We start from the raw sequence: 23,431 nt of genomic DNA, 5'->3' as shown, positions 1-23,431 counted from the left end.
TCATCTGTATCATATCAACCTCAACTCTTGTTTAGAAACCTGATCAACATCCATCAGAAGTAGATCCAGTTTCATCAGCACAAGGACGGACGGACCACAGACAAACAGGCTGAATGTCAAGAGTTTTACTTTTCATATATTTATATATACTGTATATATATATATATATGCTTCTATGTCAAACCTTGATTCATATAAACCTTCATTCAGAGTTTCCTCTCCCTCCTGTTTGAGCTGAGATTAAAATTTATTGGTACAAATAAACAGTTTGAGCCAATCAAACAAAAATGAATAGAAGCTGAATATCCACACACACAGAGCAGTGTGTGCAGCAGCAGCTCCCCCTGCTGTCCCTGAATACAGCATCCTGGGTTTTTGGGGGGTTTTTTGGAAAGAAATTAAATGAGAAGAGCTGCCAGTCAAAGAAACATCCTGGAAAAGAAAGGAATTAAATCAAATGAAATGTCTTTAAAAACTGCCCTGATGGTCACAACAAGCTTCACGTTATCGCTGCTTCTAAAAGTCACATAAATGTTTTCTCTTTTTCTTTATATGTCCTGATACAACACAATTTAAAGTGACAGATGTTCAACATTGGCACATTTCACCACAGATTTATATTATCTTTATCGATGCTTTTATTCATTTCCACTTCATTTTTGTTTTGTTTTTTGTTGTTTCCATTTCAGCAAATGTCCTTTTATTTCATCCCTGTTTATATATTTATACATTATAGATATAATACATTGTTAATGTTAGTTATTCCTGGATATTTAAAGATTTCACAAAAGTAAAAAATAATCTTTTAAAAACTGAAACTGAAAAACTGAAAAACTGAACTGGCAGATTTTATTTCTGTCTGTTTTTTCAACTTTCATTGACGTCTTTAAGACAACGTTCAGAATAACTCATGGATGTGAGGACGTGATGACGTGTTGAGGTCACACGCAACAGATTTGTGATGCTTTAAAGTGCATCATTAAATGTTGGAATATTTGATTAACACCGGAAGACGAAAAGAGGTAGATAATTGTCACATTTTGTTATGTTATCAAGTTTGATTATAAAATGTTTACAAAGAGTAAATATTTCATACCGATGATTATTCTGACAATTTGTAATTGGCCAGTACAAAGCCTGTCAACATTAATATTCATGGTCACAGAAATTCTTCATTCTTTCATAATCTTTTTGAGGACAGTTTGCTGCAATTCACCATTGTTCTTCTTATAAATATAACTGACAGCAGGTTCCAAAGGTTAGTGATAATAATAATATTTTTAAAATGCGGCGGCAATAATCAAAATAACTTCCTTCAGTACTATATATATAACATTAGTAGTTTTTATTTTATTCTCTCTCTCTGTTAAAAATTGGATATTCTTACCTCTTTGAGTCTGGGTGTTGCCCTGTATATTATAAATCTTAATTTGAAATGTAACTAACAACTATATTTATCATAGAAAGTTAATGGAGTAAGAAGTATAAAATAACATAAAACAGACTCATCTACTCATAAATAATTAAAAATGTAATTATATTTAGGTAATTGTTTTTAAGTATAGTGCTTGAGCAGGTATTTAGTTACTTTCCACCACTGTCAGTCAATGAAGGTATTAATATCACACCAAAAGGTTTGAATACCAAAGGTGAATTAGGAAAATATAAAAATCCGAGTTTTCTGGTAGCACCCGAACGCACCACCTGGCTCCTCCTACATCCGGTAAGAAACCGCTATCTGTCAGAAAAAAAAAACATCCCGAGCTGAGAACCGCTACACGGACCCGCTCTCCTGGGACCACCGCCGGATTATAGGTGTTTATTTTCGGGGTTTGAAGCCTCCGCGGACACAAAGAGAGAACATGCCCTGCCGGAGGTAACCGACCGCGGGCTGCTGCTGCCTCCTCAGCCGGCTGAAGGACGGGGCAGGACGGACAGACGCAGATGGAGAGGTCGGGCAGGCTGCTGCTGTTGTCGGAGCTCCGCATCAGAAACACCGCGTACGACGTGAGCCTGACCCGGTCCGTGCTCACCTGGAAGAGGCGGACCTCCAGCCCGGTGTACCACCCGTTCAGACCCAGTAAGACCCGGATAATATGTGTGTCTGTCCCGAGTCTGTGTGTCTTTATCCCCTCTAGTCTGTCTGTCTGTCCGTCGGCCTTGAACACATCCTGTGTGATAAACAAAGGGCAGAGAGGACACAGACGGGACATGTTGGACTTTTAGAGACAGTGTTTGAACCTTAGTTAACTTTTATCGTAACATAATGAGGTCTGGGCTGTGGCAATAAATGAGACATGAGGTGTCCGGTTACCTAAACGCACCATATCCAGTCTGACACAATCTGTGGAGGTCACTCTGAGGCTGCAGGCAGGGGCAGGAACAACAAACCAAACCTCAGGGAGAAGTCTGAGAAAGCCTTGAATCCAGTTCCCTATTTAAAGAAGATATATTTAATGTTATTTAAAGGTGTTAAATTTAATTTACAATCCCAGATATGAGGCTTCCTTTGTTTTAATTCTCACCTTTTTCTCTGAGAACATTCATGATTTGAAGGAGTTACTGATTTTCATGGTTTATCCTGTTACTGTGGAGAAGTCAGTGGTGGAAAATAACGACATTTACTTCAGTATTTTACTCTGAAGGGATATAATCATTGTTTTTATATTAATCAGGAAACAAATGAGGACCTGTGTGTGAAACTGTGCAGCTCTGTGGAGGTTTCTGGCTGACAGCGCTCTCACAACCTCATTTCCAGCAGCTGTTCTCAGTGAAAACAAAGCTCTGGTAAACCCCCTGTCCACGGCCTGACAGAGTTACAGACTTCCTGGTGAAGAAAATGGAAAGTTTAGCAGCTAAAATGCACAATGTTTTTCTCTGGAGTCACCACAACAGAGCTAAAATGAGAGTCAGTATTGGACTTTATCACACAAACATGACTCCAGTGGGATGACGATATCTGCTGTTCTCTATATGTACTGTTAAAAGCTGATTATATGGCAGTGTGTTTTTATTTTTTTATATTTTCTTTTAAACTTTATCTTACAAGGCAAGACATAAAGAACAAATTCTTGGTTATATTGACGGCCCGGCAGGTGTCAGAAAACAAGTAAACAAAGAAGAATGACTAATTAATCAAATCAAACAGATACTTTTACTTTTAAGTAAATGTTAATTATCGTTAAAAAATCTAAAATAAGAGAGAAAAATGTTTCTGTTGCGTTCACGGCTTGTTTCTGCTGCCCCCAAGTGGCCAAAAAAATCAGCTAATGAAGGTGTAAGAACGAGTTTGAGGTATTTTACTGGCAGTAGTTTTATTACATTTGCACGTTTTTACTCCACTACTATCAAACACTTAAATGTCTTGTGGTACAGGAAATACACCGCTCCACCAGTATATTAGATACGAGTCAAAGACAACACAGGGAAATTAGATTTTCTCTGCAGATCAAATATAGCTACCTGTACAAACACAGAGCTGAGCAACAGGTGTGTGCTGATACACATTATCACCTGTGTTAACCTAGATAGAAAGTGTGAAATAGTGTATTATATTTAATTGTAGTAATGGTCGCCACACGATTTGTTCCCAGAAATGAAATGAAATGGTCCATCCATCTCCAGGTGTGTCCTCAGTCAGACAGGTGAGCGCTGAGCAGTGGCAGGAGAACTGACAATTTGAATATTCAAAGCAGCAGAGCAAGAAGGTTTGAGATCAGACTGAGGCAGCTTCACTGTGACCCGCAGCTCGTCCCAAACTGATCCAGAGTCAGACATCGACCTTATTTTACACGGGTTCCATCAAAGATTTACACTCTGTTGAAACGACGGAATTCGAAGCCCTGTGATTGGAAGTTTCTTACTGAAATGCACCTTGGGAGTCGTGGCTAACTTCTGTCTTTCCCTTTCACATGCTCAGAGGCTCTGACCTTTGACCTTGTCTTTTTCACTGATGACTCAGCAGGGACAGTTTTTTTTTTACCCAGCGTTGTTTTGAGGACACGAACCAGACTGTCTCATCTGATTCAGTGTTCCAGCTGATCACAGTCCAGCTGTTCGTCATCCGCTTAGCTTTGTGATTCCGTTGCCACGGCGACGACAGACATCACAGTACCTGCCGGGTGTGTAAAACCTGAAACGGACAGCAGTGTGTGTTTGTTGTGACTGTGTTTCAGACATGAATCTTTAATATCTGACCTGCTGCTGCTGTAGAAGTACACAGTAACAGTACTCCCATTATTTAATTAAGTAAAACTAGCAAAACAAGTCAAAGTACATAAGTATTAGCAGCGAAATGTATTATGTATTAGAAGTACTTGTTGTGCAAAATAATTAATAATAACAATATTTATAGAGCACCTTTCAAAAACTGCAAAGAAAAAAAACAGAATCAATAAAATCAATACATTTCAAAGCAAAGAGAACAGAGAACTGATACATAAGCACATGGTATAATTAAATATTCTATATTGATGCATTTGTGTGTAAACAGCATTTGACTGTTGGAGCTGCTCGAGGTGGAGCCAGTGTTTACCACTTCATTTACAGTTGATTACTTTAGTCCGGTGGTTCCCAACGTTGGGCTCGGGCCCCTCCAACGGGTCACAAGATAAATCTGAGGGGTCCTGAGATGATTAATGGGAAAATACAAAGTTCTACTTCACAAATTTGGTTTTGGACTTTTGTTGTGAAAATCTTTTTTGGGCCTAACACCTTATGAAACAATGACAAGAGGCCACACTTACTGTTTTTTTTTTTTCAATAATGGTTCATAAGTTTGGAACCATTGGTTTAATCTTTTATAAATTATCAAATGTTTTCATGCAAAATCTTAATCTGAAAAGTGGAGTAAAAAGAACAACATTTCCCTCTGAAATGTTGTGGATTGGAAGTTTATAATGGCAGAAAATGGACGTGTAAAAGTACATGTATCTCAAAATTTTGCAATATTACAAATTAGAGTAAATGTATTTTGTTATTTTCCACCATAGACAGTGAAAAGATATATAGTATATAAGCCCTAATTAAACCTTTAACTTAACTTAACCTTCAACTGCAACCTGATGGTCTGGGGGCTTCACACAGGGGAGGGTTGTTATAAAACAGTGACGGTTCACCACAGCTGACTCTGAGAGGTTTCCCCACCTGTTCTAACAGTCTCTTGGTTGCCTGGTAACCGTGTGGTTCTCCCCCTCAGGGTTTTGTGTTCCTTCGTTCCCCCGTCGACCTCACTCAGGTAGGAGACGTTTCCCCAGGCTGCGGTGCAGTGGGTCGCCTGCAGGTTTAGTGATTGTGGTGCTGTTGTTAGAACATGTTTCTGTGTTTTGCTGAACTATGAACTCTGGTTGAGAGCTGCCAGCGGCACCGTCTCCTGTATATAGACATTAACGTTTCTATACAACTAAACTGCCACAGCGAAGAGGTTAGGTGGGAAACGTAATCTGAATCAGAGGCAACTTTTATTTATGAATGAAGCTCTACGTTTATTATCAGTGGGGGTAGGAGGTGGTAACGAGGCAGTTCTTTGCAGCAGAGCCTTGTAAATAAAACAACATACAGATATGTGTCCTGATTACGTTAATAGAAAACATAATCCAGTCACAAGTACGTTTCCTACAAAACACATTTTCTGTTACAGTTTGGATTTATAGAAACCTGAGTTTTAGGAGACAGTGTTGACTTCCAGACTTAACCAACAGTTTTGTTCCAAAATATGAAAATTGTGTCGGTCAGCACTCTTAAAAACTGGATGTTAAAACTAAAAAGAAGAAACTGGCGTGACTTCTAGATGACTGTCAAACCAACTATCAATACTTTCAGTTCCACAAGTTCGTCTTGATCTGAAGATTCTGAAAAATCACATTTTGGAATAAAACTCAGTTTTAGTTTTTGTTTTCCTCCTCGCTGCCCCCGGTTCAGGGTTTGCTCTGTAGTTTGGCCGAATAGTTTTAGTAACTGCTCAACTAGTTTGTAGATTAATGTGCTGCTGCTGCTTTCAGTGAAATCCTGTTGGATCAAACGTTCTTTTAAAGGAACAGTTGAACATTTTAAACTCCTATTTCGACCTGCAGACAGCAGGGAGAAGGAGAAACCATTTGTGCTTAAAAAAAAGACTGACACAAATAATCAATTATCAAAATAGTTTAATAGTCATTTAATTTCTTGTTGAGTTATTGACTAATGGATTAATAATGTTCTTAAAATTGTGAGCTGAATATCTTTGACAGTCGGACCGTTGATCATTTATCATTGTTTTCTAATGATATACAGACTAAACAATTATTGAGTGGAGAAAATAATTAGCAGATTAATCAATATGAAAATAATCGTCACTTGCAACATGAATGGAGTTCATGATTTTTGCATTAAATACAACAAAAGAAAAAAAAAATGTTACACTGGTCCTCGCCCCAAATCACAGGAAAAGTTACTGCTCAGGTTTGAACATTTAAAGACGCCATTTTGTTGTGTGAGAGATAAAAATCTTCTCTGCTGACACATGAAAAACTGCAGGTTTGTAGTCCACTGTGGTTTTAAATGTGATACTGAGGCAGTCTTTATGAAGAAAAATTACAGAATGTTTTCTTCTTGTTGCTAATTTTAAGTAACTTAACAAGTCAATGTAAAGTCACCACTTAAAAACTAATAGTTATATTTACTTAGTTTTTTCAAGGCAGTAAGTAAGTAAGATCAACTAGTCACATTTTACATATAATGACATGAAATTGTGTTTCTCTGGGCTTTTGTGAGAAAAGTTGTGAGTTTAAACTTTAAAGAATTTAAATTTAAATGACGCCATACAAATAATAGCAATATATACAAAGAAGGGGAATCAACAAAATCAGGGATATCTTTGCAGAGGCCCTCAAGAAGATGTGATGTAAAAAAATAATAAAGAATAAAATAAACAAGAAGATGGTGCACAGGGTTGAGGTGGAGCAGGAAGTTGAAGCTATGGGTTGTGCAAAAGATACGTACATGCATTGGGACTTTTAACTACATGTATCACTCCGCTTAACCGTTAATTAGCGTTACACTAACGGTCGTTATCTGTCTTAGATTGTAACAAACTTTGCAAAGATGAAAATATTTCCAAAAATAACATTTGAATTAAATGACGTCTGGATACCTCAGCGCACACCTGAGATAACATGCTAGTGTCCACTGCGCAGGTCAGAGAAATGTTTATGTGTTGCTTAGCAACAGCCCAGTACCAGTCCAGTTGCGGAACTATTTGTCTTGACGAAGCCAAATAAATGATAAAATAAACAAACAAATCATAATATGTTGTTGTTTATTTAACTTCATTGTTTTCTTTTTAACTGTCTGTTGTTTTTATTATTTTTATTGTGTTTTTAATCTTCTGTAAAGTGTCCTCGAGTGCTGTGAAAGACGCTGCCAAATAAAATGTATTATTATTATTATTATTATTATTATTATTAACTAAAATGGCGCTCGCAGAACTGTTGTGTGAAAGCAAAATAACACGTGTGTCTGTGGCGTCTGCTTAAATGTGCAGCATGTGAATGAAGATCTCAGTTTCCCTCAACAGACACAAGAATCGTTTTAAAGTTTAAGAAACATATTTATATTCTAAGCGTCCAGACTATGATGTTTATAAGACTGGACAGTTTTAATTTCAGCACGGTTCAGTGTAGCCTACATATGGCAGGAAAAGCCTGTGTCGGAGTGATACCACTGGAGATGGAGCGTGTCAGTAGCTCAGACTCCTCGGTGACTGATGTCGTCACAGCGTCGCAGCGTCTCAGTTCGAGTTTCCTCGTCACGTCTCGTGCCTCTCAGTTCGGTCTCCGGTGGTTTGTCTCCGTGGAAACAGCAGCAGGATTTCACTCCAGAAAGTTGATCCATGTGTCGGTTTCCCTCCCACAGCCTCGGGGTCAACATTATATAACAAGTTCATGCAAACATCTGTGAACATACGGCACAGATGTGAGTCATCTGTTATTAACACCTTTATTGACACTACAGATTATGAGGAGACGTCTTTTTGTTTTTTCATGTAGCATGTAAGTGATTTTATTTTGGTCACAGTTGACCCTCAAACCTGAAACTTAAAGTGGCAGTTTACCTGTTGTCTGATGGTGCATTCATGTGCTGGAGAGAGGAATCTGAAACCTGATGTGCAAGAGGCGGCTGTTTGATTATAAAGCTAACAAACTCTGTGTGTGTGTGTGTGTGTGTGTGTGTGTGTGTGTGTGTGTGTGTGTGTGTGTGTGTGTGTGTGTGTGTGTGTGTGTGTGTGTGTTCTTCAGGTGTGCATCACAGTGTGTCGGTGTCAGAGATCATCTCTGTCAGAGAGGAAGACGAGGAGAACATCAGCAGACGAAGAGACGATGGCAGCTGGAAAAAGATCAAAGAGAGTGAAGGAAAGGACTGCAGACAGGCCTTCACAGGTAAACACACCTGAGAATACAGTAAATACACCTGGAAACACACTGAATGAGGTAACATGAGAAAATATAAATGTGCACTTCCTGTAGTCCTTCACAGTAAAAGCATTCCATTGACTCACAAATTAAATGTTTTTATTATTAAAAAATAATACGATCTGAAATTTGTGACATCATGAATCATTGATAATTGTGTGTGTGTGTGTGTGTGTGTGTGTGTGTGTGTGTGTGTGTGTGTGTGTGTCAGTGTTGTACGTGGAGAGGTGTCGGCAGCACCGCTGGCGGTGTGCTGAGGTCACCTTCACGTGTCCAGAGGGGGCGCTGCGTCAACACTGGGTCAGCAGCATCAGAGAGCAACTCGCCGCTGTCGGTATGACATCACCCCAACACACACTGACACTAACACACACTGACTGACGGTGCGTTCACACACATGCTGATATTCATTGTAAATAACAACAGCTGTCCAGTTGCAGCAGAGGATATAAATTACAAACTCAACACTCATGAGACCAGACCAACCACTTTGTATCTGTACATGTGAACGCACCGTAATGCACTTAATTGTTTCCAGAAACTGTCAGTAATGTTGTTGTTGTTGTTGTTTACAGCCAATAGACCCAAACACCTGCTGATCTACATCAACCCGTACGGCGGGAAGCGACAGGGCAAACGCATCTACGAGCAGAAGGTCGCCCCGCTGTTCGCTGCGGCCGGCGTCTCCACGGACGTCATCGGTACGTCCTCCATTACATATATGACTTCCTGCGTCAGGGGTTATACATCTAAACATGTTGTAATTCTGTGTTTGTTGTTGTAGTGACGGAGTACGCCAATCATGCGAGGGATCACCTGAGGACGGAGGCGGAGCTGAAGAAGTATGACGGGTGAGTTTCGTAAATATTAATTCAGGTTTCTCATGCATCCTGGAAAAACCTGGAAAAACCTTTTAAATAAGTTTTCCTGGAAAATAATGTAAAGAATCTTATCAGGTCTCTGCAGCAGCTAAAATTAGAGCCACGTTCAGGAACCAGATGAGGTTATAATCTTCACCATAAAACCTTTATTTATATCAGATGACAAAGTGCTTTACATAAGATATAAATATACAGATTTGCATTTACAGTGATGATTAGTTTTGCTTCACTTGCGTAAGCTCCTGCTAACGTTTCAAGTTTGACCTCTGACCCCGGTTCAGCGTGGTGTGCGTCGGAGGGGACGGCATGTTCAGCGAGATCATCCACGGGCTGATCTGGAGGACGCAGATCGACGGCGGCGTGGATCCAAACTGTCCGGATGAAACGCTGCTGACCTGCTCGCTTCGCATCGGAATCATTCCTGCAGGTCAGAAACACAGATATCACTCCTGCTGGTTCCTCCACACTTCAGTGTACCAACAACGTGCAGAGGCCGCAGACGCCTTGAGCAGGTTGTAGAGGTCCTTGAGGATGTTGAAGAGGTCGTAGCGGGGGTGTAAAGGATCTTTGAGGGTCCTTGAAGAGGTTGCAGAGGTCACTGAGGAGGCTCCTGGGATCCTTGAGTGAAGTACGGTAGCCTGTAGCATCATATGTGTTGCTGTGGTTACCCACAGTTTAACCCTCTGGAGTCCAGGTTACTTTTGGGTTAATTTTTGACGACTTTCGACGCAATGATATTTGTCTTACCCAGCATGCACGGTAATTATTTTTCAGCATAAATTCATCTTTAAGTCCTGAGTATAAAATTCCCAGGAAGCTGGAAAATACAAGAAAGATGTAACAAGACGCCCGTAAAGATTTGATCTTTAGTAGATCTTTAGAAATAATCAGTTCAAGGTTGTAAAAAAAAATTATACACACAAATACAGCAGAAAAATGTGTTTTTATCATTGAAAGTTGATGTATTCTGATGTAAATGATTGAAAATATAAATAATTCAGTTTTTAAAAACATATAAATACTTCTAGTAATAAAACATGCTCCATGTATTCACGGATGAAGACACCACAGACGTTTGAAACACACTTGATTCTCTGTTCACCTGATTTAAATGCAGATACTGACTGTGGCCTCATTCCTCAGTTTGTTTGCGTCCTTCCTGTTTTCTGTTGTTCTGCCTAAAGCGTTCTATAAATACACACAGTCGTGAGGGAGACATTAATTCTCTCTGCAGCAGCAGAGGAGAAAGCAGCTCACCTGGTTAATTAATGGCTGCTGTGATTGTTGCAGGTGTGAGTGAGTGTTGTTGTAATGAGAAAGTGGTTGTCAGTGAGAACATCCAGGGCGCTGTTCTTCAAATGCGGTTCAACAGATTCTGTTATCAGGCTAAAATAATCTCGTCAAATCTTCTCCAGCTAATCTGGTTCTTTGAAAGCAGCTTGAGGATTGATTTGCTGATCCTGAATGAATGGAAAAGTGATTAGAAAGTTGAAACTGATCAGCATTCAGATGATTCATGCACATAATTCTCCATTTTAACTCCTATCGTTTCCTCTGACGGCCAATCGGTTTGTTTGTTTCAGGTTCAACAGACTGTATCTGCTTCGCCACTGTGGGCACCAACGACCCCGTGACCTCTGCGCTGCACATCATAGTGGGTCAGTCACATTCAGCACAGGTTATTTAACATGTTATACGTGGGCAAACGTGTGAATAAAGCCTCAAATGATCAGAATTCAGAGGATGATTTTTGTCCTGCAGGGGATGAAATTTAACAGCATATTATGAACACCTGTTGTTATACCTGCACTCCATGTTGGTGTGTTGATGCGTGTGTTCAGGAGACTCTCAGCCGATGGACGTGTGCTCGGTTCACCACAACAACGCCTTCCTGCGATACTCCGTCTCCCTACTGGGATACGGTTTCTACGGCGACGTGCTAACTGACAGTGAGAGGAAGCGATGGATGGGACCGGCCAGATACGACCTCTCAGGTTAGAGATGTGACATATGTGAAGTGTTGAGAGCATGACGGGTTTGAGGGGAAACCTGTGATATTAGTTAAAGCATTAAAAAAAAACAACAAGCATGTGAGATTACAGACACGTTTCAGGACAGTGAGGTAGCTGCTATACCTGGATGAACAGACTGTGTACTGAGGATCCCATGCATTAAGGTGTGAGCTGGTTTCATCCTGCAGGTCTGAAAATGTTCCTGACTCATCACTATTACGAAGGAACGGTGTCCTACCTGCCGGCCAGGGGCATCATAGGAACGCCGCGAGACGCCGCCAGGTGTCGATCAGGGTGAGAGAGATTTAAGTGACTTAAGTGTTTTAAAAATAAAAATAAACATCCTCTGACAATTAATATGTTTGATCTGTACTTTGCCAGCTCATGACTGAAGTCAGTTCAGGTTAGCTAACACTGGTTTGCTCCAGTTAGGTAACTGAGTTTAGTTACCACGAAATTCTGTTCAGGTTAAGTATCCGTTTAGTTTAGCAGCAAAGCAGTTGGGTTCAAGTTAGCTCGGTTTCAGTTTAGCTGCTAAAACTTTTAGGTTTGCTAGCAGTTCCGTTTAGCAGCTAAAATAGTTCAGTTACAATATGCTAACGCTTCAGTTTAGCAGTTAAAATAGGTTGGTTTCGATCGGCTAACGCTTCAGTTTAGCAGCTAATGGTTCAGTTTAGCAACTGCAGCTATTTAGCTCAGGCTATTTAGTCTTCCAGTTTAGAAGCTAAAATTGCTAACAGTTCAGTTTAGCCGCAAAAACCTGTTTGGTCCCCGTTAGCTAATGTTTTAGTTTAGCAGCTAAAACTGTCTGGTTCTGGTAATTTAACAGTTTAATTGAGAAACACAAACACTTCAGTTCAGGTTAGCTACTTGATCCGTATAGCAGCTAAAATAGTTCTGTTAAAGTTTGCTAACAGTTTAGTTTAGCAGTTTGAGTTCAGATGAGGATTTGACTCAGGTGTGCAACGGCTGCATTTAGCAGCTATAACAGTTTGGTTTTCGATACCTTATCTGACTGTTGTTTTTGTTTGTTTTGGTTTTTTTTTGGGTGTGTCCGTAACTCTCTCCAGCTGTGCGGTTTGTCAGCACAACGGGCAGCTGCTAACCGAGAGATCTGAGAAGTACGAGATGGATGAAACATCAGACAGTGGTGAGTTCAACAGATCCCTCAACTCCACTGTCTTTGAGTTGGTGATAAATACTGGAAGCAGAGAGAAACTGCTGCATCGCATCTTGTTGCAATTCAAAATATATTTATACTGTATTTGGAAACAATTTCCAGGGAAATCATTATTATTTAGTTTGTTGTGTGATCAAATAAAGATGGATTTCTTGTCTCTCGTTGCTCACCTACTGAATGTATTTATCGTTGTACAGCTGACGGGGCAAATCTTTGTTTTTGTGGGGGGGGTTTGTTCCAGAGAGTGACGGCGAGTGGAGGACGATCCGAGGGAAGTTCCTGGCTATAAACGCTGCCAGTATGAGTTGTGCTTGTCCTCGCAGTCCCAAAGGCCTCTCACCTGCCGCTCACCTGGCCGACGGCACCACCGACCTCATCCTGGTCCGGAAATGTTCCCGCTTCGATTTCCTCAGACACCTCCTCCGACACACCAGCAAAGACGACCAGGTACGACTCAGAGCACGACAATCAATCAGTCAGGGCGGCAACATATTATTATTTTTGATTATTGATAATCTATCAGTTATTTTTTTCAACTAATCAGTTACTGGTTTTGTCCATAAATTGTCAGAATGTAATCAAACATGCCTGTTATAAATTACCAGGTGTCCAAGGTGACTTTTAATTTCTCGTTTTATCAGATAACAGTTGAAACCCAAAGATATTCTCATTGATTGATGCTTGATTTCTGCTTGAACAGCGATTAAAATAATTAATCAACTATGAAAACACTAATTAATTAATCAACTAATCACTGCAGCTGTAAAGTCAGGATTCTAGTTTATGGTCTCTCCACATAATGGAGTTATGTTTCTTTGATTTGATCCAAATCCCAACACCTGGTATAGTCTCACCTGTTTCCTCAGGACCTCCCTCACTGTCTCCTTCCCTCCTTTCACACACAGTTCGACCTGACCTTTGTTGAGGTCCACCGGGTGCGGCGTTTCCGCTTCACGCCGCGTCACTGCCAGAGCGACTCTGACCTGGAGCTGGACCTGCTGGGGAACGCGAGCAAACGCCAGATCTTCAGCCAGATCTGCCGAGACCACCCGGCTTGTGGCTGCGCCCCCGCCTACAGCTGCTGGAACTGCGACGGCGAGATCCTGACCCACACCGCCATCGATGTCAGGTACCGCGACCCTCCGGGATTGTCGTATTTTGCCATTTTCAAATATTTGAACCCACTTTAGATCTTTCTCTTACAAAAACACCCTCTTCTCTGTTTCCCTCCAGAGTGCACTGCCAGCTGATCAAGCTGTTTGCGCGAGGGATCGAAGAACCGGCGGTGTTCGAGGATCTCGCCAACCCCTGTGCAATATAGACCCGCGTCCCCATTATTCCCTGTCCGACACTGGAGTCGTCTCTCTGTTTCCAGCCGCTGCCTACGACACTCCTGCCGTCATCACGCAGCCGCTCATCACATCCTTCACCGGGACACTCGACATCGTTTTACTTCCTGGGTTTAAAAGTACAAAATGAGTTTCCTTAAATCACCATGAGCAGCTTTAAATGTATTTAAGAAACAATCACAAATCTATAGACACGTAAAGATTCATCCTCAGATTCTGGATTTGTTGAGAGTGACGCTGGGGGTGTTTTGGTGTGAACAGCTGAATGGTCGCTCGGTGTCTGGCACCTGATTTGTTTTAATATCGAAGTCCAGTCCTGAAACTGAGACCTGCTCTCAATGACAGTGATTTTTTTCTCCGTATGACTTGATGATCTTGACGTAACAAATGTCGCATGTAGCAGTGATGTAACGTGTGGGGGGGGAAAAGGTCAAAGCAACATGGACTCATTGCATGGCTGTGTTGGTGTTTTGACTAGAACTCATATTGTGGCAGTTTGGACTCTGATCTGTCCTGACTCAGACTTGTCTCGGCCTGGTGGGTGTCTGGACTCGGACTTCTGAGTCTGAGTGTTGTGGGGTTTTTAATTCGGGCTTGTAATGAGACAGACTTGTTTTGGTCTCATACGTGTCTGGACTCTTGAGTCTTGTGGGTGTTTTTCGACCTGGATTTGTTCTGACTCGGACTCGTCTGGATCTTGTGAATGTTGACGCTGAGACTTGTAACGAGTCTCACGTGTGTCCTGACTCAGTCCGGTCGTGGTGTAACGGGTGTTTTGACTTGTTTCTGTCTCGGCCACAAGTCTGACCTGTTACAGTCTTCTGTCTTGACCAGGCTGCTGTCAGTCAGATGTAAAGTGGTCTCAACTGCATTTATTCAGCATATATGTAGATTAGAAACTACTACATAAATCTTAGCTTGTTGCACTTTTTAAATAGTTTTAATTATTTTAAATATTAAAAAAAAAATTGAATTATCTGTTACATGTTTAGAGGATGCCAGACACCCTTCAGTCATTCCCAGGGTCAGTCATGTGATCACAAGGGGTTCATGAAGTGTAGAAGGTAAATCTCATGCACATGGTCAGTACTTGGAAAGGAAACTTAATGCTGACAGGTGATTTATTTTCAACTGCTGAATTTTCCTGTAACAGTCACCGTCTATGTTCTTCAGCTGTCTGAGTGTTTCTGTTTCGTTCTGCTTCTCAAACACATCCATTAGTGCTGACTCCGTGTTTTCATCGTTCCTCAGGAAGACCTGAGCTTCAATCGTAGCTATGAATTTGTATTTTTACTTGTACTAATTCCCAGCAATTTAGAAGGAAAAAAAAAAATATGAAAAATCTCAAATTTTAATTTTAGTCAAGAAAAAGTCGTGTCAGTCAAGCTGGTCGTGGCTGAATAAGCCGAACAGCACACACATGAATGTTTTTAATCCTCCATTTCTCCTCGATATGCAATTGAACTCAGTCGGCGCAAAGGAAATCGTCTTAAGAGTGACTGCTTTAACACTTAAACTGTGCAGATATTCTGTCTTCAAAATGAGCTGTAGCTTCAGTTTACTCTCAGTGTAATGTGATGATCCGTCCAGTTAATTTAGTCTCATAAAACCTCGAGATAATCATCTGAACCTTCCACAAATCAAGGATAACAATTCAACAGGCACTAACATGTTTCAGCAAACAAATGGCTTCAGAACTTTATTTTTTTTTCTACCTTTTCAAAGTTCAAATATATGTATTTGGATGGTTGTTACATACCTCACAACGAGATACACTACATGGCCAAAAGTATGTGGACAGCGAGGCAAGGCAAGTTTATTTACATAGCGCCATTCAGAGGCAATTCAAAGTGCTTTACATTGAAATAGAGCGTTAATAAAGCATTTAAAAACAAATTTGAATAAACAAAAATATTTGAAGATGTCACGCCATTTTAAAAGAAGTGCTGCAGTGATAAATACATTAAAAACAAGAAAATGCACATGTTAGGGATTTATTGGTAAACTGCAACAAATAGTAATATTTTAAGCCCTGATTCAAACTGTTTCAGCACATCTCAGGTGTTCGGGAAGATTGTTCCACAGGTGAAATATTTCACATTGTATAAGTAGATCAGAAATGTGTTTAGACCCAAGACCATTTAGTGTAGTAGGATTTTAAAATCTATCCTTTGACACAAAAGCTTAGAATCAGCTGCCATAGCAACCTCCACTCCTCTGGTGTCACGTCCCCTTCAGCCACAAAACGCATCAGTGAGATCCAACCACAAAAACAAGGGAACAAACACTGTTGAAACTAAAGTTAGAAAAACACTTTTGTCTAGAATATAATTGTGTGCTGTAGCATTAAGATTTCCATTCACTAATAATAAGGCCCACAAGCCAGGATAAATAAATACGCACAGACCAAAAGAACACTAAAGCAGCGGTTGCCAAGCTTGAGGTCTTGTTGGATAAGTTTATGTTGCAATAATTCTAACAGAATAATCTGCTCAGTCAATAGAAATATTCATCCTGTATGAAGGGTCACAAGTTGACAAAGCCAAAAAGGTTTGGAACCACTGTAATTAACAATATGAACACAGCTGTCCACATACTTTTGGCCACATAGTTCACATTTATTTTCTGCTTGTTGCTTGTTAGAAATTAAGATTGTTTCACTTATATAGATGTAAAAAGAAAAAAATAGAGTTATGAATTTTATTATATTAGTGGAAGGTTCATGTTATTGATTTTAGGAAGTTCTCTGTAAAGTCCAGTGTTGATATTCACTGTAGTCTTTCTCATGTTTTAAACGCTAGTTTTTAAATGTTCTGACTGGAAACCTCGGCCTGTTGTAGTCTGATGTCAACTCACTGTGCTGCCGCTGCTCATTGTGTCCACAGCGTTCATTTTATATTTTTAGAAAATACAATCTACAGACAGCAGCTTTAAATTGATGGTATTCTACTTTTAGATTCATGTTCTCCTAGTTTTTCCATTTTCTTTACTCAATCATATTCACAGTGAAGTTACATTTTCTTCAGGATATCATTTGCAAACATTGCAGCTTCCAGGAGACACGATGGTTTCCATATTCTGGACCCAGAGACAAATCAGACAGGAAATAGACTATCAGCACTGGACTGTCAGGCTGTAGATGCTGTTTGTTTGTTTGTTTTCTTTCTTTGTTTGTTTGTTGACCAGCAGTTCTGTTTCCTCCCTGCTGACGTCGAGCTGGACTCAAACTGACGGAGGAGGGAACCAGTAGCAGCTCACGGTGCTCCAAACCACCGATCAATCACCTTTCAGCTTTCTCCTGATTTTAATCTGACCAAATACCAGCCGGGGTTTCACGATGTAGCTGTTTATCTGTGATGTTGTAGCTCAGTCTGCAGGTCTTCACGGGTCCAAAACGTTGGACCCACTCTAAGCAGACCCATGGAAAACATACACTAAATTTTAAGGAAAAACAGATCTGATCCAAAAGGAACTTGAGGACAGACAGAACCGGTCTGAAATAGACCTGAAGATATTTAGACCGGATTCAAAATGTGGTGGATCTGACCAGAAGGAAACAGAGTGAACACCAGCAGTGGCAGCAGCGCGATCCTCCGCTAACAGGAATACAACAATAATACAGCAGGACTCTCACAAACCTGATTAGCCTCAGGTCTTAGAGCCTTGGTTAGAGGTTACCGAGTGGATCTGTGAAGACCTTTAGCTCAGCTTTCTGTCTCATGTTGATTTATGTCTTAATATTGTGTATGGATGCACAATCAGAGTCTGGATGTTTGCTGTAAACACCCAAACAACAAACCAAATGTGTGTACACAGAGGTCGACTGATGGCAGATGACTGAAGTGGATTTTTAATTAGGAGAGGATATAAAATTATTTACATGTAGCCTGGCTGAAATCATTAATTAAACATCTTTGTGCTTTAGTACTATCATAGATTTACTCTCCAATTTAGCATCAAACCAGACACTGGTAAATTAATTTGCATGTTTTTTGTGAAATAGTCGGTGCTGTAAGCTTGGAGAAGTAGTAAATACTTGGCTAGCTACTGTAGCTGGTGAGCTAACGCTAACATGCGCTTTAGCCGGGAACGTGCTGGGCCTGGTCAGCTGTAATAGTCCATCTAGCTAGCTGCTAACAGGTAGTAGCCAAACTATTTTAATTGTCTACTAGCTAAAATTCATCTTTGCATCTTAATGAAAAAGGCAGTACCAGATGCTAAGTGATGAAACTACGTTTCACAAGGCTAGTCAGTGAACTGCTGTATGTGGCTAGCTTACAGCTAACTCCCTGTTAGCATCTTTGCCTCAGGATTGTAAATTATTTAATTCAATAAAACATTTTCAAAAAGAGGAGGAAAACATTTTTAAGTTAGCAAGCTAGTTAGCTATGTTGTTAACAGAACAATAAATTCACAGTTTATTCGACATATTTGTCTTATAACAACAGAGGACGTTAAATAGTAAGCTCACAAAGTTGATTTAATTGTCCCTCATTGACATTATTTACCAACAGCTACTGTCCTGGGTAGTAGAAAAGTTAAAGAACTACAAAAGCATCAAAATCCCAGAGACAAAAATGGTGGTTTTCATGTTTCTGCTGACGCACTTTCACCCCAGTTAGCAGCTAGCACGCTGGGTGTATTGCTAACTAGACAATAACTTAACACAGCCAATGAAGGGAACCTATACATTAGTGTCATGGCCTGCAGAATGTTAAGACAGTTTGAACGCAGTCTATGCAAAGGTTTCTTATAAATTCAGTTCACTAGTGAATCGATTGTAGAGAAAACATCAAAATGTAATGATTTAATAATGAAATCTTGATGATAAATGCTGACGTGACTGGGACCTTTTTTAAGAGAGTTAAATATATGAAAACATAGATTATGGATTTACAGATGTCACCGAATCATGAGAACGTCTCTAGTGTTGTTTGTTGTCTTGCTAACAACATGTTATTTTTAGTACTGATTAATCTTAAATTTATTTTTTCTGATTGTCTGATCAAGAGAACTCAAACGTCGTCTTTCGTCCTCAGAGTCCAAAGTGTTTCTTTAACCTCTTTCTTGACTTTTTGCTGAGGAAATGAATACGTGAATGAATGAATGTAGCATTAGTTACTCCCAATTTAAAGCCTCTCCTGTAAACATGCAACATTTTTATTTTCAACACTGTAGTTTAACCTGACACTGAAAATTGCTTTTGATTTAATCAGTCGACCTCTAGCTGTATTCTGAGCTGTAACTGATCTTTACCTTCTGCTGTAGCTGTTTCATTATCAGGAATTAAAAACATATTCAACCCTTCTTCCGTGTTACACAATAATAATTTCATTGTTGATGTCAGACAATAACTGGTGAAAGGATGACTCTGTAATTGTAAGCGCTGATGCTAATAAGCTAATGGGGCGACAGTACTTAGCTCGCTAGAAATTTCAATTCCCTTTACATTTTGCACCAGTGCACCACTGAAGTAAAATATCAACTTTGACGGGTCAAATTCTAAGACTGTTTTAGTTTATATTTAGTTCATTTGCTGTAAAGTTCCAAGTATTTCCAAGTAATTAACACACAAAACCTCAGGCAAGGTAGAATTATTCCATCACAGAAATGCTGTCTGGCTGCAACCAACAATTATTTACTTATCAATACATCTGTCAATTCCTTTCTTGGAATAACTGATTGATTTTTCAGTCAATAAAAAATGGAAGGAAAGGAGATTCCTGTAAAAAAAAAAAAAAAAAAAAAAAAGAGCCTATAGGTCGTTTTTGCAGCAGGTTATGACCCATAATTACGTTTTGTTGCTAGGCGACATTTTTCTATTTCCGTTTTCTATTATCCATGAGCATCAAACAAAGTTAACCACGTTGTTATTATTGTAACCATGACAACAAGGTCACATAATGTTGAGGAAGTACTTATTTTAACCCAAATCACAATCTGTTCCTAAACCTAACCAAGCCATCGTAACCATGGCTACAATCGGCACGCCGTTCTCGGTACAGTCAGCCGAGGTTCCTATGGGTCGTATCATAGAAAAAAACGACCTGTATGGTTGTTTAGGTTGGAGGACTTGTTTTGTTTGTTTGTTTTGTTTGTTTGTTTGTTTGTTTGTTTGTTTTGTTTGTTTGTTTTGTTTGTTTGTTTGTTTGTTTGTTTGTTTTGTTTAGGGTTTTGTTTTGTTTTTTACCATTTTTTGCATTTTTAGTTTAAAAAAATGCTTAAATTATAAATTGATTTTCAAAATTGTTCCCTAAAGGCCCAACAAGATTTAATTGGGTTATAATTCAGACTGATTTAGATTTAGTTAGTCTTGTGTCACTTACCCTCTGGCACTATAATTAAATCCAAACCAGAAAGTCCTGAAATAAAACCTCACCCACACAGCTTCAGGTAAGAGGAGCAACAGTATTTAATAAATGAAACTGAAAGTTAGACATAGCACTAGCAGAGCAGCAGATGAGTCTGACTGATTCTCTCTGAAGAAAAACTGAACCTGAGGTTTCTCAACTTTTCTCTCATCGACACAGTCTCTGCCAAATACTGGTGAGTCCAGCTAAGTTAAGGCTCTTTGGCCCTTTTTATTACATTTACTTCCAGATTGAAGCAGTGTCAATGTTGAATGAGGAAATGTGTGGAAAAAGGTGCATGGCACATATTTGAAAAAGCACACAGATACACACCCAAAACTTTCATAAGATAGTGTAGGAATTATAATATTGTTTATTTGAATATTAAGGTCATGGTTCTTATTTGTCACATTTTTTGCCGTCTTTGACCTAAAGATTGTGAAAACAGATAAGCCAAACACTGCTGACTGAAAAGATGAAGCATAGAAATATACATGTCATTATGTAAAGTAAAAATGTGATTATATAGGGAAAAAAGAGAATACAAGAGGGCTTTTTTGTATAAAAAGAATACAAAACTTGAGGGTTTGTTTACAGGTGATATAGCCTAACATTGATTTCCAAATAATATAGAATTAAAGTAGCTCCTTATTCACAATGTTGTCAGTCATGTCCTTCCATCTGGCCCGTACTTGGGCTACAAGCTCGTCGTCTTCTGGCCCAGTATACGCCTGGTTCTGTGGCCCATATACAGCATGGTTGTTAGATGTTACTTCCACATCTGGACCAATTCAGGTGCACAAACAGAAAATCTTCCAGCTGTCAGTCAATACCAGAGGACAACAGCCAGAATCTGTCCAGATGTGGAGGTAAAGGGGCCAGATGTGGGCCAGGGACCCATCATGCATATGTTGGATCAGAAGTTTAATTTTGCTATCTGGGATTATGTTTAAGTGCAATGTATCTGCATCATAGGGCAATCATAGTTTTAATTTTAAACAAATAATGAAAGGTTATGTAATTGCAGTTTTGTTTTCTCACAGTAAATCTTTGTTTTAACTGTGTAGATCATGTCTGCTGCCAGCTGTCTGCTGACTGAGGATCACTTTCTGTGCTCCATCTGTCTGGATGTGTTCATTGATCCAGTCACCACACCATGTGGACACAACTTCTGTAAGAAATGCATCACTGAACACTGGAATATTAATATCAGTTGCAAGTGTCCCAACTGTGTCAAGGTTTTCTCCCCGAGACCTGAGCTGCGGGTCAATACTTTGATCTCTGAGGTGGTCGTACAGTTCAGAACATCAGCTCAACAGAAAACCAACAGCAGGAGCAGATCCCAGCGAAACATTCGCTGTCATGTCTGCAAAGACATCGAACTGAAGGCCCTGATGTTCTGCCTGGTGTTCCTGGTGTGCGCCTACATTCTGCAGGTGGGTTTTGACCACATAAGACACAACTTTGAGGTTGAACTTCAGCAGATGATCCAGAAGAATCAAATGAAGCTTAATTTGATCAAACACTCAGTGGAGCTCAGTAACAAAGCTGCAGATGGAGAAATAGCAGACGCTGTTGATGTCTTCACCGCTCTGAAGGAGTCTATTGAGAGAAGCAAGGCCAAACTAATCGAGACGATCGAAGAGAAGAGAAGAGCAACAGAGACACAGGCTGAAGGCTTCATCAAAGTGCTGGAAGAAGAAATCTCTGAGTTGAAGCAGAGGAAGATGGAGGTGGAGTGGCACTCTGTGGCTCATCTGGAGGAGACACTCAGTAAAGAGATGAAGAAGCTGCTGGACAAAGCAGAGCTGAAGAGGGTCCAGGATTACGCAGTGGACGTGACGCTCGATCCTGATACAGCACATCCCCAGCTCATCCTGTCTCATGATCTGAAACAAGTCAAACTTGGTGATGTAATGAATGATCTCCCAGACAACGCAAAGAGATTCACTGATTGGCCCTGTGTCTTGGGGAAGCAGAGTTTCTCCAAAGGCAGATTTTACTACGAGGTTGATATTAAAGATCGGGGTGGGCTCGGGGTGGTCAGAGAGTCGATCGACAGAACGAGCAACTTCTTAGAAATCATTCAGGGTGGAGCCTGGATGATGAGGTTGTTCAATGAAAGAGCTTACATCAATGTTGCTGACTCTGTAGTCGAACTCTCTCTAAAATCAGATCCTGAGAAGGTGGGGGTGTTTGTGGATTATGACGAAGGTCTGGTCTCCTTTTATGACGTCAACACTGCAGCTCTCCTTCACTCCTTCACTGGCTGCTCCTTCCCTGAGAAACTCTACCCATACTTCCAACCCTTTTATAGTGATGATCTGATCATCTCTCCTGTCATCCCACAATGAGAACAAACGTTTTCAATTTCTACAAAAAGATTCATTCCTTTACTGAGGTTTCACTCAGTAAAAATAAATCAGTTCTTAATGCAGATGAAACTAAATTCATGCTTTTCACCGGAGCCAAAAAGTGATTTTCAAAATGCTCAAATGATTTCATTACGTTGCAGGTGGCAGCTGTTTTTTTAACTTGTAAAAAACCTATATTCTCACTGTGCACCTGCAACCTGGAACATGCAGAGCAATCTAAAGCTTACATTATTTTTATCCTTAAAGTCACTTGATTTCACATCCAGATGTTCTTCTTCTAGCTGATCGTTGGTGCCTTGAATTTTTACTGTAAATGAGGTCTGTACCTCAATGTGTTTCTGAATTAAAATAAAGGTTGAAAAAAGGAGGAAAAAGCAGGATACACAGAAGTTCTCCCAGTGCCTTCATTTTATTGTTATTTCACTGACGTTGTAAACTAGTTGTAACATGATTAGAACTAGATTTAAACACTTATAAGTTAACTATATTTTCCACTTGATTTCATTTTAATGATTATTTCAAATTTCCAAATTTATGGTTTATTATTTGTGACACTGATGTAAATATAGGAACTAATCTGCTGACCTGATGAGTAGATCCTCTTCTGCCATCTAGTGGTCATCTGTCTGTACTGCGCCACCCCCGTCCTGGTGGTGTCCCTCGACTGCAGCGGGAAAACAGGTAGAAACACACAGACTCTGACACATAAGCTGGTTGTAAACGTCCACACAGGTTATATGCATCATTATCAGAGCCTAAAGGTGACACAGGATAATTAAACTGCTAAATAAATGGAAAAAATGAGGAAAAAAGAAAATCTTATTGCCTTTTATTCCA

The 23,431-nt window shown here is 39.9% G+C and overlaps 2 protein-coding genes across 2 annotated transcripts; both read left to right on the top strand.

Annotated features, from left to right (window-relative positions):
* The first annotated feature begins 1,775 nt into the window (after window positions 1-1,775).
* Window positions 1,776-15,706, top strand: LOC111235976 (ceramide kinase-like). Its single transcript, XM_022764554.1, has 13 exons — window positions 1,776-2,080; window positions 8,274-8,414; window positions 8,659-8,781; window positions 9,023-9,148; window positions 9,232-9,298; window positions 9,610-9,755; window positions 10,912-10,986; window positions 11,170-11,322; window positions 11,529-11,634; window positions 12,411-12,490; window positions 12,762-12,967; window positions 13,426-13,649; window positions 13,754-15,706. Exons 1-13 carry the CDS (start codon window positions 1,945-1,947, stop codon window positions 13,839-13,841), a joined length of 1,671 nt encoding a protein of 556 aa, XP_022620275.1. The 5' UTR covers window positions 1,776-1,944; the 3' UTR covers window positions 13,842-15,706.
* A 4,621-nt stretch (window positions 15,707-20,327) lies between these two features.
* On the top strand, window positions 20,328-22,863 carry LOC111236024 (E3 ubiquitin-protein ligase TRIM39-like). The gene is made up of 2 exons (XM_022764613.1): window positions 20,328-20,415; window positions 21,287-22,863. The coding sequence occupies exon 2, from the start codon at window positions 21,290-21,292 to the stop codon at window positions 22,571-22,573; it is 1,284 nt and encodes a 427-aa protein (XP_022620334.1). The 5' UTR covers window positions 20,328-20,415; window positions 21,287-21,289; the 3' UTR covers window positions 22,574-22,863.
* Window positions 22,864-23,431: the final 568 nt, after the last annotated feature.

The sequence above is a fragment of the Seriola dumerili genome, unplaced genomic scaffold (assembly GCF_002260705.1).
Source record: "Seriola dumerili isolate Sdu_G_001 unplaced genomic scaffold, Sdu_1.0 BDQW01000550.1, whole genome shotgun sequence".
In the NCBI taxonomy this organism is placed as follows: Eukaryota; Metazoa; Chordata; class Actinopteri; order Carangiformes; family Carangidae; genus Seriola; species Seriola dumerili.
Note: the sequence above shows the minus strand (reverse complement) of the source record. Positions and strands in the feature narration are given on the sequence as shown.

Excerpts from the sequence above, each read along its gene's own strand:
- LOC111235976 (XM_022764554.1), top strand. The coding sequence starts at position 1,945 with ATGGAGAGGTCGGGCAGGCTGCTGCTGTTGTCGGAGCTCCGCATCAGA. Across the intron at positions 9,299-9,609 it reads GAGCTGAAGAAGTATGACGG|CGTGGTGTGCGTCGGAGGGG; the intron begins GTGAGTTTCGTA and ends ACCCCGGTTCAG. Across the intron at positions 11,323-11,528 it reads GGCCAGATACGACCTCTCAG|GTCTGAAAATGTTCCTGACT; the intron begins GTTAGAGATGTG and ends TTCATCCTGCAG.
- LOC111236024 (XM_022764613.1), top strand. The coding sequence starts at position 21,290 with ATGTCTGCTGCCAGCTGTCTGCTGACTGAGGATCACTTTCTGTGCTCC.